The sequence below is a fragment of the Achroia grisella genome, unplaced genomic scaffold, assembly GCF_030625045.1.
Source record: "Achroia grisella isolate CSIRO2021 unplaced genomic scaffold, CSIRO_AGI_Agris_v1 utg841, whole genome shotgun sequence".
Lineage (NCBI taxonomy): Eukaryota > Metazoa > Arthropoda > Insecta > Lepidoptera > Pyralidae > Achroia > Achroia grisella.
This window is the reverse complement of record NW_026713039.1, coordinates 444126-457527: the sequence shown is the minus strand read 5'-3', so window position 1 is coordinate 457527 and position 13402 is coordinate 444126. Positions and strand designations below refer to the sequence as shown.

General features: G+C 37.1%; 1 protein-coding gene across 1 annotated transcript in view; it reads right to left on the bottom strand.

The window, feature by feature from the left end:
- Positions 1 to 13402, bottom strand: part of LOC131852299 (talin-1) — a 101544-nt gene that overhangs the window by 12991 nt on the left and 75151 nt on the right. The window contains exons 48-54 of the mRNA XM_059202975.1: positions 8345 to 8461; positions 7118 to 7303; positions 6006 to 6213; positions 5384 to 5511; positions 3572 to 3691; positions 2175 to 2384; positions 727 to 905 (exon numbers count right to left, since the gene is read on the bottom strand). Of these exons, the coding sequence (XP_059058958.1) occupies positions 727 to 905; positions 2175 to 2384; positions 3572 to 3691; positions 5384 to 5511; positions 6006 to 6213; positions 7118 to 7303; positions 8345 to 8461 (1148 nt within the window). The remainder of the gene's footprint in view (positions 1 to 726; positions 906 to 2174; positions 2385 to 3571; positions 3692 to 5383; positions 5512 to 6005; positions 6214 to 7117; positions 7304 to 8344; positions 8462 to 13402) is intronic.

The following is a 13402-nucleotide window of genomic DNA, read 5'->3' as shown; positions in this document are numbered from 1 at the left end:
GTCATCTATACATATAAATAAAATTGGAGTGTCTGTTTGTAATATTGAAATAACCATTTTTTACTACATGCATGTGAATATAAATACGGTACGTATACCAAAATAACATTTTTTACAATTTTTGTCTGTCTGTCTGTTTGTTCCGGCTAATCTCTGAAATGGCTGGACCGATTTTGACGGGACTTTTATTGGCGCTGATGTAATAAGAAGTAACTTAGGCTACTTTTATTTTAGAAAATAAAGTTAAATTCCACGCGGACGAAGTCGCGGGTACAGCTAGTTTACTAATAAAAGATAATAGAAGAGAGCGTGGACTCACTGCTCCCTCTGAGTTATAGTACCGCATTATCTCGAGATTATTACATCTAAATTTAATTATAAACAACAATTGTAATAGTTTATTATGAATAATATGGAATAAGGGAGGGGACGCCCTAAGAAAAGATGGATGGATTGTATGAAAGATGATATGAATAAAAGAAGAGTATGTTCAGATATGACGACCGATAGAGAGCAGTGGAAGAGAATGACATACTGCGCCGACCACAAATAATGGGATAAAGGCAAGGCAATGATGAATTGTAATAGTTTATTATTTGAGACAAATAAAGATGATTATTATTATTATAACATGAGGAGTTCTGCAGGGTTCTATTCTTGGACCACTGCTATTTTATAAAAGTAGAGAGAGAGAGAGAGAGGCTGCGGGAGGGATGGAATACCGACCTGGCGTCGATCTCCTGCGCGATGCCGCCCACCATGCGGCGGTTGAGCACGAGGCTGCGCTCGTCCTCGCAGTGGATGGCGTCCCGGGCGGCGCGCACGAGGTTGTCGGTGGAGCGGATCACCTCCGCGCCCGCGGCCTGCAGGCGCCGGGTCGACTCCGCGGCAGGGTCCGCCTTCACCTGCCGCACACACACGTACACGTCCATTCCCACGCAACCACGGCTATGCGTTACACCAGTAACTCCATATATGCGATGCCTTTCTAAAGGCTTACATGTCATTGAAACCAAGCATGCGTTGTCGTTCGACAGGACTAACATGTCATGCCACTTATCCTGTAATTACACTGCCTAATTTGACTCTACAACTGAAACGCAGTTTGCAAAGCGAACTGCTTGGTGGCTGAAATAGACGAGACTGAGATACGCACGCTGATAATCTTCTACAATTTACCTCTGGTAGAAAGTATGAGAGTAAAAAGATGTACAAAGTATGTGACACCAATGAACTAAGGTGCCATGTCTCTTACCCTGTAATTTCATTGACTTATCCAATCCTGTAGGGACTAGTCTGCTGCTTGTAGGGACTGGTCTGCTCTAATCACTACGACTGATTTCCTCTTATTAATTGTTTAACCAGTTGGTTATATATTCAATATTTTTTCTATTTGAGTATTTAATTAAATTAGTGCTAATTGGTGGTTTGTATTCACACACTTAAACTTAAAAATGTAAAGTAATAATAAAATTATTTAAAAGAGCAACACGCAAGTTTCTTGCTCGTTCTTCTTGTGATGAGACAGCTTTCCGAACGAGCGGTAGATTAAAAAAATGTAATGACTATTCAAAAATGCTTCAATGTAAGTTTATTTGAATAAATGATTTTCTATTTCTAATTCTGCTTAATTACAATTATCTAAAAACTGTTGTGGGCACAGACGACTATTTAAAAATAACCTTTAGCAAAAATAATAAATGAATTACAAGTAGCAATGATGACAATATTTTAAAGAAAACATTATATTTGAATGTATAGGAAATGAAGACTGTGTGAAAAATAATATAGCAAGAAAGGGAGTGAATAACAAGGTGACTGTGACTAGGGAAGAATGGCAGAGAATGAGACATTGCGTCCAAATTAATACGATAAAGAAGAAATTTGAATAAAGATTATTTAAAAGATAAAGATTAAATAAACTCATTACAAGCACTTTTGAATAGTCATATTTTTTATTCTACCACTCATTCGGAACGCAGACTCATCATAAGAATGAGCAAGAAACTGTGTGTTGCTCTTTTGAATAGATGTTTTTTAAAACAATAAATACAAAATAGAGGCATGCGATGATCAACATAGAAACCGTTACGCACTCGTTCTCAGTGCAATCAGGTAATATTAAGATAAGAGGAAGCCGATGGTGATAAATAACAACATACGATGGCACCAACCTTGCAGGCGACCAGCAGCTGCGCCGTGGAGGAGGCGACCTGTCTCGCGCTGGAGATGAGCCTCTCCTCGGAGCCTGCGCCCTGGACCAGCGCGTTGGCAGCCTCCACCAGCGAGTGTGCGGCCGCAGCCACCAGCCGCGCCGCCGAGATCAGACCCTCCGACCACTGCCCGTCGTCCGACGACGACGTCGGCCGCCGCGCCACTTTGCCCTGTGTACGGATATTTTTATAGTATAGGAGACAAACGAGCTTGCGGCTCATCGCATGGTAAGTGATTACCCGTGAGTACATAGTATAGGAGACAAACGAGCTTGCGGCTCATCGCATGGTAAGTGATTACCCGTGAGTACATAGTATAGGAGACAAACGAGCTTGCGGCTCATCGCATGGTAAGTGATTACCCGTGAGCACATAGTATAGGAGACAAACGAGCTTGCGGCTCATCGCATGGTAAGTGATTACCCGTGAGCACATAGTATAGGAGACAAACGAGCTTGCGGCTCATCGCATGGTAAGTGATTACCCGTGAGTACATAGTATAGGAGACAAACGAGCTTGCGGCTCATCGCATGGTAAGTGATTACCCGTGAGCACATAGTATAGGAGACAAACGAGCTTGCGGCTCATCGCATGGTAAGTGATTACCCGTGAATACATAGTATAGGAGACAAACGAGCTTGCGGCTCATCGCATGGTAAGTGATTACCCGTGAGTACCTGCAACATCAGGAGAATTAAGTGCCGGCCTTTTAAACGCCGGCAACACACTGGTCATTCTTGAAGGAATAAGCTCTTTCCTTGAAGATTCTAATAAGATATCGGTGCGGTAATACCATGGTTGAACGGTGAATAACTTATTAAAATTATATTAATAATAACCCTGAACAACACAGCGGCAACAGCAAGCAAAACTTGTGTTATGGGTACTAGACAACTGATACAAATACATAAATACATTTTTTTCCTAAATACATACATAGTATACATCCAGACCTATACAAACATTTTCTTAATCTGAAACCAATATTTATACATTTTTTTTTCATATTTCAATACAACACAAATAATTATAATGTAATAATGTCAGGACAATTCATACAGCGCCATCTAGACCCAAGTTAAGCTAGCTTAAGCTTGTATTATGGGTGCTAGATAACTGATAAATACATAGATATGTTTTATCCTAAATACATACATAGTATAATTAGAAAACATCCAGACCGATACAAACAATCATACTCATGAATACAAATGTTTGTGCCGAGCGAGGAATCGAACCCGCGACTATCGGAAGTTAAGCGGTGGGCTAAACCGTTACACCGAGGCCATCAAATGACTTTATACATAGACAATTGAAGTTGAAATCGGAATATGATGAAAGGGAGTAGGTATACCGACCTGGTCGATGAGCTCCCGCTGCGCTGCGGATGCAGCTCTGACCAGAGCTGATGTAGCAGCGATGATGGACTTGGCCGCTTCCAGGATCATCTCGTCGAAGTTCAGGTTTTCATCCGTTTCCTGTATTATTGTATATATTGTTGTATATTATTACTTAGTGGTAGATAAAAAACAAATTGTTAGTTATAACAATTTGTTTTGAATAGTTATATTCAAAAGTGCTTAAATTAAGTTTATTTGAATAAATGATTTTCTATTCTATTCTATTATTGTCTAATTTATTAATAGTCCAAAGGTAACTTTAGCTTTATATAATCATCTATACATATAAATAAAATTGGAGTGTCTGTTTGTAATATTAAAATAACCTATTTTTACTACATGCATATGAATATAAATACTGTACATACACCAAAATAACATTTTTTACAATTTTTGTCTGTCTGTCTGTTTGTTGTTTTGACGGGACTTTTTATTGCAGGTAGCTGATGTAATACTTAACTTAGGCTACTTTTATTTTAGAAAATAAAGTTAAATTCCACGCGGATGATATATATTATAATATTAATACTAGATTTAAAGACAAACTTGCTGTCCCCAAGTATCGTTTAGAAAAAGTCAATAGGTCTTTTATGGGAATAGGTATAAAAATTTACAATAAGATACCAAAGGATATATTGGAATTACCCTTAAATAAATTCAAAACATCTGTTAAATCATATTTACTGAGCAAAGCCTATTACCTCACTAAAGGTTACTTGAATGACGAGCGTTCATGGCATGTTAACGAAAAATTGTTCGTTCTAAAACTTTCCCTGAAACCGTATATATTTTCGAGAAACATGGTTTCGAATTTATTATAAAAAAAACAGTTTCCAACAAACAAACTAAACGAAATTATTACATAAATAAGTACACACAAAAAAAAATCTTCTTATGCAATGTTCTGCGTCATCTTCATACTGTAGTATAGCCACGGTCGATGGGTAATATGTTTGATTCCTGGGTGATACAAATAACAACCAAGAATATCAAACATATCTCACCGGCACGCGCTTCTCTTCTCTCTTCTCTCTTCATAGTTTTCCTTGTTTTGTTTCCCATACTCATATTTATATTATTTTATTTACAACATCTCGTTACAAAATAGTATGGTAATAGTAATTACAATAGTTTGTATGATAATCTATACATCTATACATATCAATAAAATTGGAGTGTTTGTTTGTAATATTGAATTGAACATGCATATGAATATAAATAGACAATTTATGGTACATATAAAAAATATATCTAACATTTTTACGATTTTTGTCTGTCTGTCTGTTTGTTCGGGGTAAACTCTAAAATGGCTGGACCGATTTAGGCGGGACTTTTATTGGTATGTAGCATCAGCTAAATAAATAATGAAAGTCTGTCTGTTTGTTCCTCTAAAATGGCTGGACCGATTTAGGCCTTTTATATTACATAAGTAATATGGAGTAACTTAGGCTACTTTCATTTTACTATATGTTATACTTTCGCGAGTGTATCTAGTTACATATATATATATGTAACTAGCTACACTCGCGAATATAATACTATGTCCATTATAAATATAATGTAATTTTTCATATAATAACTAACTATAAATATCATTCTGCATCATAATAAACTGGAAAGAAATAGGTTTCGAAGCACAGGTTCACCTAATTCGAAACTCAATGCTAAACGTATAAATAACACCGTACTGATATAATTGTAAATGAAATGACATATGGTATAGTGTCGCGGTGTGTGAGTGAGGCGTGAGTGAGGGCGACGCTGGTGTACCTGCACCGGAGGCCTGCGGGGGCGGAGCGCCGCCAGCTTGCGGGCGGCGGCGTCGATGGAGGCGGCGGCTCCCAGCAACTCGTGCTCCGCGATCACTGTCGGGTCTGCGGGGTCCGCCCACTCGGGGCCTGCCACACACGTACACACAATATACAGTAAACAAGAGACACTAATATATCAAAAGGCATATGTATCGTTACAATAAGCGGCAGAGGGAGACTTTTCAGAAGTTCATTTCACTACCGAATGAATTTAAATTATCTTTATGATAGCAGAATAAAACAAGATCCAATAAATGGTTATTTAAAAAAAATATTTTATCATAAGTAATCGTTACTGAGTAACTATTTATTTTGCCGTATATTGAAATGACACACCTAGATTTTATACAAGTATAACAAAGTCTAATTGTTAAAGTGTAAAGGATTAGGGTTGCAAGCGACGCGTTGGATGCCTAAATCAAAATTATTAAAATAATATCTCTGTACAAAACAAATTGTTACTCAATAACTTCAGTAACAATTTTTTATCCCTATATTAAACTCTTTCGTCAAAAATTACAGTCTATTTTGTATGGTGACTCCATACAAACGGTAAAGGATCAGGGTGTGTGTGGACTCACCCTTGAGCAGGTCAGCGACGGCGATGAGATCAGCGACGGCGGCGGCGACGGCCCGGGACCGGTCCGGCAGCGCAGCCCGAGCGGCCGCGTCGCCGCCCGACGACCGCAGCACGGCCGCCAGCAGAGCCCTAAACGCTTCCGCAGCACCCGCGCCTGCCGCCATGCCGCGCTCGCGGAGCTCCGCAGTCTCCGCGCCGTGAGACGCGCCCTGACGTACATACATAGTAATGGTAACCCCTGGACCGTTCACATATAGTCATCTAATGCCGAGCTAAACTCTGAGTACTAGAAAACTGATATATTTATATATATATGTTTATCAAGTATGTACATAATAACTACTATCACTAAGTTCGTAAACATATTTATGTATGTTTTAATACATTCTACCATCTGTCCTTATTATCTTTTATTCCGAACTATTATAGCGCTATTGCAATTACAGATTTCCCAAATACTATATAAAAAACAAAAACAATAAAAACTAATTTTAATCATTACTTGTTACTTGAAATAAGTTAACAAACTAAATATCTATTATTTTCTTATTGACCATAAAATAAAAATATAAATCTTTATTCACATAACCTTATTTTTTTTAATCAAACAAGAGACAACACTGTATTACCTATACCTTAGGAACTAACACACATAAAAATAATCTTATATATAAAATTCTCGTGTCACAGTTTTCGTACCCATACTCCTCCGAAACGGCTTGACCGATTCTCATGAAATTTTGTAAGCGTATTGAGTAGGTCTGAGAATCGGCCAACATCTATTTTTCATCTCCCTAAATGTTAGGGGTAGACTACCCCTAAATTTTTTTTTTATTTTAAGGCAACACAACGTTCGCCGGGACAGCTAGTAAAATATAATATTTTCTCTGTGGTCACGGAACTGACGACGGCAAACTGTCACGGTAGTACCGATACACCATCCCCTTCGGTCAGTAATCATTCTTCATGAAGATTAATAATAATCTTATATATATAGTAAGTGTATAAGCATTTACACTAATAATTAAATAGTTGTTTTTTAATTCTACCACTCAATCGGAATGAACGAATTAATTCAATCAAATGTAAAACCTATAACCGGTGGCAACCGACCTTGCAGGCGACGAGGAGGTCTACGACGGCCTTCCTGCCGAGGTTGGCGGCGGCGGTGAGCTGGTCCTGTTTGTTGGCGTTGCCGGCCGCCACCGCACGAGCCGTGGCCGCCGTCATCTGCCGCGTGCAGCGGATCAACTCCTCAGGAGTGGCCGTAGACTTCGGCGCGGACGATGACCTCAGCACCTACGACAACACGTTGTATGTACCACGCTACCGGTTAGGTTTCTTTGCTCATAGAAGAGAATGGAAAAGAATCTTCATTCAAATAAAAGAATAGAATAGAATAGAATAGAATAGAAAATCATTTATTCAAATAAACTTACATTGAAGCATTTTTGAATAGTCATAACATTTTTTTTAATCTACCGCTCATTCGGAATGCTGTCTCATCACAAGAAGAACAAGCAAGAAACTTGTGTGTTGCTCTTTTAAATAATTTATTCTTACTTACAATTTAAGTTTAAGTGTGTGAATACAAACCACCGATTAGCACTAATTCAATGAAATAATAAAATAGAAAAAAAAACATTCAATATACAACAAACTTAAACTTAATAAAGACTTTTAAATAGTATGGGACACAGTCACCTAGATACATCAAAATAATAATTGCATTTAATAATGTCTAGTAAGACAAATTCAATATTGTGTAGTAAGCACTGCTGTGTCTAAACTGTGTCACCCCACCTTACATTTTCCTATTGTCATTTAGTATATAAGATCAATATTTCTATGTACATATTGTCAGTTTATTATCATCTGTAATATACATCGTCTCGACCAACAACATAGAATCACTCACCCGCAAAAGTGGTACCCCGACGTGATTTTAATTGATAATTTTATTGCATCAACACTTTCAGAATGTACTAATGAATTAAAATTATAAAATTACATTTATGATTTTATACATGTAGGTCTGTTGTACTATTACAATGGCAAGCCGTCTAAATGGGCTGATGATAATGTTGCTCTTATCGTCTACATACATGAACAGTGTGACGCCCCTGATACCATTCATGCGTCACCAGTTTGGGGTACCAAGATGTTATGCCTCTTATCCAGTAATTTCACTGCCATATCTCAACCTTAAAACTGGAACATAGCTTACACAGCAACTTGCTTAGCAGCTGATATATGTAGATGAGACAGGCGTAACGACGCGAACTACTTTGGATAAAGTCCACTTAAGTTGTTTCCTGATGTATCTTATCAGATCCATACCTCAATCTCTTGCGATATTGCCTCGATGGTAGATTCCAAAGCTCTGGTGCCTCTCGTGTGCTCGTCCTCCACCGACTTGACCGTCTTCAGCAGTGAGGTCACATTCGTCACCATCACCTACAAATAACCATCAATTAAACACACCGTATTTAATGGGTATGAGAATAACTGTACTCGACACATGCAATTTAAGTTTTAATGGGCTATATCCCGTTGATATGAGAATTTCGGTTAACCCCATCTAATGAAATTGATGTGATCCAAGAGAATTTATAGTATAAAATCTTGCAATCTTTATTGGTTAATTTTGAAAATTGCTTTTTTTTTATCTTTCGTAATGAATGGCCATGATGTAACATGAGAATAAATTTATTGATGTAGTAAACCGGGTTTTAACACGAATAAATTTCTTATATATATTTTTTTCTATCAGACTCCCAGAAATCACCATACCATCTGATGGTAAACGTGTAAACATATGCCCATGGACCCCTGACATCAGGGGCATGACAATCACGTTGCTGACCTATAAAGAACCCTAATATACCCTTTTCGAAAAAGTCTATGCTGTAGTCTATAGAGAAGACCTCGGCAGGTAAATCGTTCCCTAATCTAAGTGTACGTGATATATAATAGTATACGTTGAAAAAGGGCGAGCACAATAGATCTATGTAGGTCGCAGTGCTACAGGTGCTACACATCTGACAATAGCCCAAACAACCGAATAAAAAAAATGTGTACGTGAGAGTAAGCTTTTATTATGACAAATAAAGGTCCACTCTATCCACGATTCGACTAGGTCACACTGGCCCTGATCTGACTACATTACAATCACCTTATTTATTATGAAATTATTCGTGTTACGATCCGTTTAACTATATTAAATGTGGGTACTAAACGGGAAACTTTAAAGGTAAATAAACTCAAAAATAACTTGATAAATTTCAAAAATCCTATCACCTATAGTAGGCTACAATATCAGGGTATAACATTGCCTATATTTTCTTTAACACAATAGAACACTACATTGCGCTCGTGAGAGCCGGTTCGTTTATTATAAAGCGCCATTCTTTTCTATTTATAATGATTAGAAAGAGACAGAACGCTATAAGATTGGACACGCATCATGCGTCACATAAATCAGCACCAAAAATTATTTTTCCATAACTTTCATGTTAAATTTATATCTGGCCCTTGTAGAAACTCAGAACTAGAATTTAGTATTTAGAAAGATAGTCTTTCGGTCGTTGAATACCTGTTTACTGTTGACGCGTCTCGAGTCTTTTACCTTTATATATACATATTTTACCTTTATAATTAATTCAATATATTTATTTACACTGCGTATTCAATCCCTACAGTTATAGGCCTAAAGAACATAGTAAAATTCGTTTTCAGTTACCTGCACGGTTTTTTTTAATACTAAAATATTCTAGACTATTCTATATTTTACAAATCAATCTTTCAAATGTTAAACATAATGCTGAGAATTGTCTTATTATTGACAATAAAATAAGAGAATTAACTCGTATCTGCGTACGAGACATCACGTTTTTCGAATTGTAAAAAATTTTAGATTCTTTTCTATATTTCACAAATCGATGTTCCAAATTTTCCTAAATATTTTTTAAGAGAATAATGTAATCATTTTGACAAAAAATAATGCAGAAATTGTGTTATATTTTGACAATAAAATAAAAGTGTTCAATTTTACTTCTCCTATGTGCTTGTCAAAGGTCAGTTTTACTTCTCCTATGTGCTTGTCAAAGGTCAGTTTTACTTCTCCTATATGCTTGTCAAAGGTCAGTTTTACTTCTCCTATGTGCTTGTCAAAGGTCAGTTTTACTTCACCTATGTGCTTGTCAAAGGTCAGTTTTACTTCTCCTATATGCTTGTCAAAGGTCAGTTTTACTTCTCCTATGTGCTTGTCAAAGGTCAGTTTTACTTCACCTATGTGCTTGTCAAAGGTCAGTTTTACTTCTCCTATATGCTTGTCAAAGGTCAGTTTTACTTCTCCTATGTGCTTGTCAAAGGTCAGTTTTACTTCTCCTATGTGCTTGTCAAAGGTCAGTTTTACTTCTCCTATGTGCTTGTCAAAGGTCAGTTTTACTTCTCCTATATGCTTGTCAAAGGTCAGTTTTACTTCTCCTATGTGCTTGTCAAAGGTCAGTTTTACTCCTATGGGATTGTCAAAGGTCAGTTTTACTTCTCCTATATGCTTGTCAAAGGCATCAACTGCCAACGTCGCTGTTATTCGCCTGTTATTTAGAGGCATTGTCAACTGCCGAAGTCGCAGTTAACGCAACACTTGATACGCTTGCGATTAAATGGGTATATTTTAATCTTTGTTATAGATTAGCGGTCAATAATAAAAATCAACAAGCATTTTGATAAAGGCCAAATTTTATGTAACGATCTTTCAATCCAAATCCAGGCAGCATCCCACTAGGCCACTAGTTACTGAATATATAATTTTTGGGCTGATTACAAAACGAAACAAAATCTTCTAATAACAATACACAGAATCTAGAAAAAAAAACATTAATAAATAAAAGCTTAGGGTTGCCATCTTAGATTAGATGTAATAAAATAGAATTAGAAGAAAAAAAATGAAACCCCGATGTGGACGACAGAAGCGCCATGACGGGAAACCCAAAAGCTTTCACGGGACATGAATTTCATAAAATTTAAATAAAGCACACGCACACGTGCAATCTCGTTACGTTCACGCCACGAGATCGCTGCGATATCGTTACGTTCACGCGACGAGATCGCTGCGATATCGTTACGTTCACGCGACGAGATCGCTGCGATATCGTCGCGTCTACTAGCAAAATCGCTCGTATGTGTGTTCAATAAATACATATATATAAATACGAATGGTGTCTGTCAATATTGGACCTTGAAGCTATGAAAGCTTGTGGCTTTGTTAAGATGAACAGTGATGGTGGGTCGCATCCATCTATGAGGTGACTGCAGTTGATGTGGCGTTAACTATATAGCTATTTTTTTGACTGAAATTACAGGACAAAAGCATGACATCTCTCTCTATCTATGTCTCTCTCTCTAATCATATATATAGGCGACGGTTGCCACTTAAACTCAGATGGGCCGGCAGCTTGTTTGTCGCTCTAATTACATAAAAAACATCACTTAGTCATGTGACTTTTCTGAGGACTTGAGATGTTATGACCTATAACTATATACCTTGTAATATTACTGCCAAATCTCACCGTTCAACTGTAGAACATCTTACAGAGTAATCTGGTTAGCGGCAGACATATGTGAGTTTGTGATTCTCAACCAGACGAGTGAGTTAAGACAAAAGTCTACCTAAGCTAACTATATTTTTCAGTGATTTACAAACTGCCAATATCTCTAGATTTGTTTTACGTACTCTTAAAACATTACAAAATCCAGCCAATCACTCATAGATAGATACGCCACACTAACAACAGCGATACTGAAGCCTGTTTCACCATTTACCATATTGAATGAGAATTCCCATCATTATTCTGTGAAACAAACGCTAAAACGCCCGCTTATTGATCGAGATGGGTTGTTACTATTCTAATTCTTACGGCTTCACTAATAGAGTAGACATTTGTACATTTATCAACAATTTAGTCTTCAGTTAGTGCGTGCACACATTAAGGGATCCCGTTTGATTGGCGCAAATGTAAAGAGGGCGGGGCGTAAGACCTAAATGCGCCAATCGGACGGGAATCGCCTATTCGTATGCCAATCATCTAATATTAAAAATGTGGTCTCACATAAGATTACATAAATATTGGGACCGCTATATGTTTTGAGACAAATTGACCCTACATTTTACCTTATGGATCTATCTTGGCGATTAGTGAAGCCGTAACATCATAACTCATGTGACCATTAGTTTTTATTACAGTGGGACAGGATAACATTTATTTATTGGTTGGTACTACCACACTAATTTTGGTCAGGGGGTAATAGTTTATCAGAATTTTTCAACTGACAAAATGTGTAATGTATTTAAACACTTTAAAATACTAGTTTAATATATTATATGTAACATAAAACGAATCCAGCTAGAGGTCAATACAAGAATGATAGCGGGCAAGTGCTGATGGCACTTGGAACCCGCGGAACGACTTATGAAGCTGGTTAAATAAGGCTGAAGGCCAACTCTTGTCTGACGGATACGATTTTAGTCTGAGGGCACCGCTAGAGGTTCGTACCTCGACTCAGATCGTCGTAGTTTCTCGTCGATCCCCATTACAATTTGACGGGAGATCGCTAAAAGGGTATAGACCCTAACCACATTTATATATCTAATAAAAGTGGGATAGTTTGGACAATGGGTAATCGCGGGACAGATAAGAAATCTGGACGTATGGTCACATCAATCATGCCACATATACCGGACAATGACAAACATATTCAATGACAAGAAGGCACGGTGATTGGGAGGTGAGAGCAGTGTGTTTAAAGCATATTACAATATCACTAAACATTATATTCAATAATTTAGACAATTATATTTCTCATTTGTTTTAAACTCTATTCAAGATTGTTTAGAATTGTATACATTTTATAAATAGGATATTTATCGTGCATTTATTGATCTACATGGTGTCCTCGCAAACAATTATATAAAAACTTTATTTTTTACGTTTTTCCTGTTCTCAACTGTTTTTTCTCTTTTTTTTTTATTTTTGGGATTTTTGTGCACAAAAGTGACGATGATAATGCCATCGTACCTATACTAAATAACAAAAATAAACTAAAATTCAACTAATATTCTCAATTGATGCAACAGTCGAGTCAAAAAAGACGTCAAATAGTATTTCATACGACGTAGTTAAGCGAGAATACGGCCCATCTGATAGTAAACAGTTACCGTAGTTTATGGATCTTTTTATATAGTACGGCCCAAAAGAGCTTACGGCTCAACCACTGTTGAAACATGCCTATTTTTCTCATGAGCTGCGAAGTTTTAGAGAATTGTTTTTTTTTAATTTCAATATCGCTACACTTATTTAAAAAAATATTACATTTAATTGTTATTATTTATACATA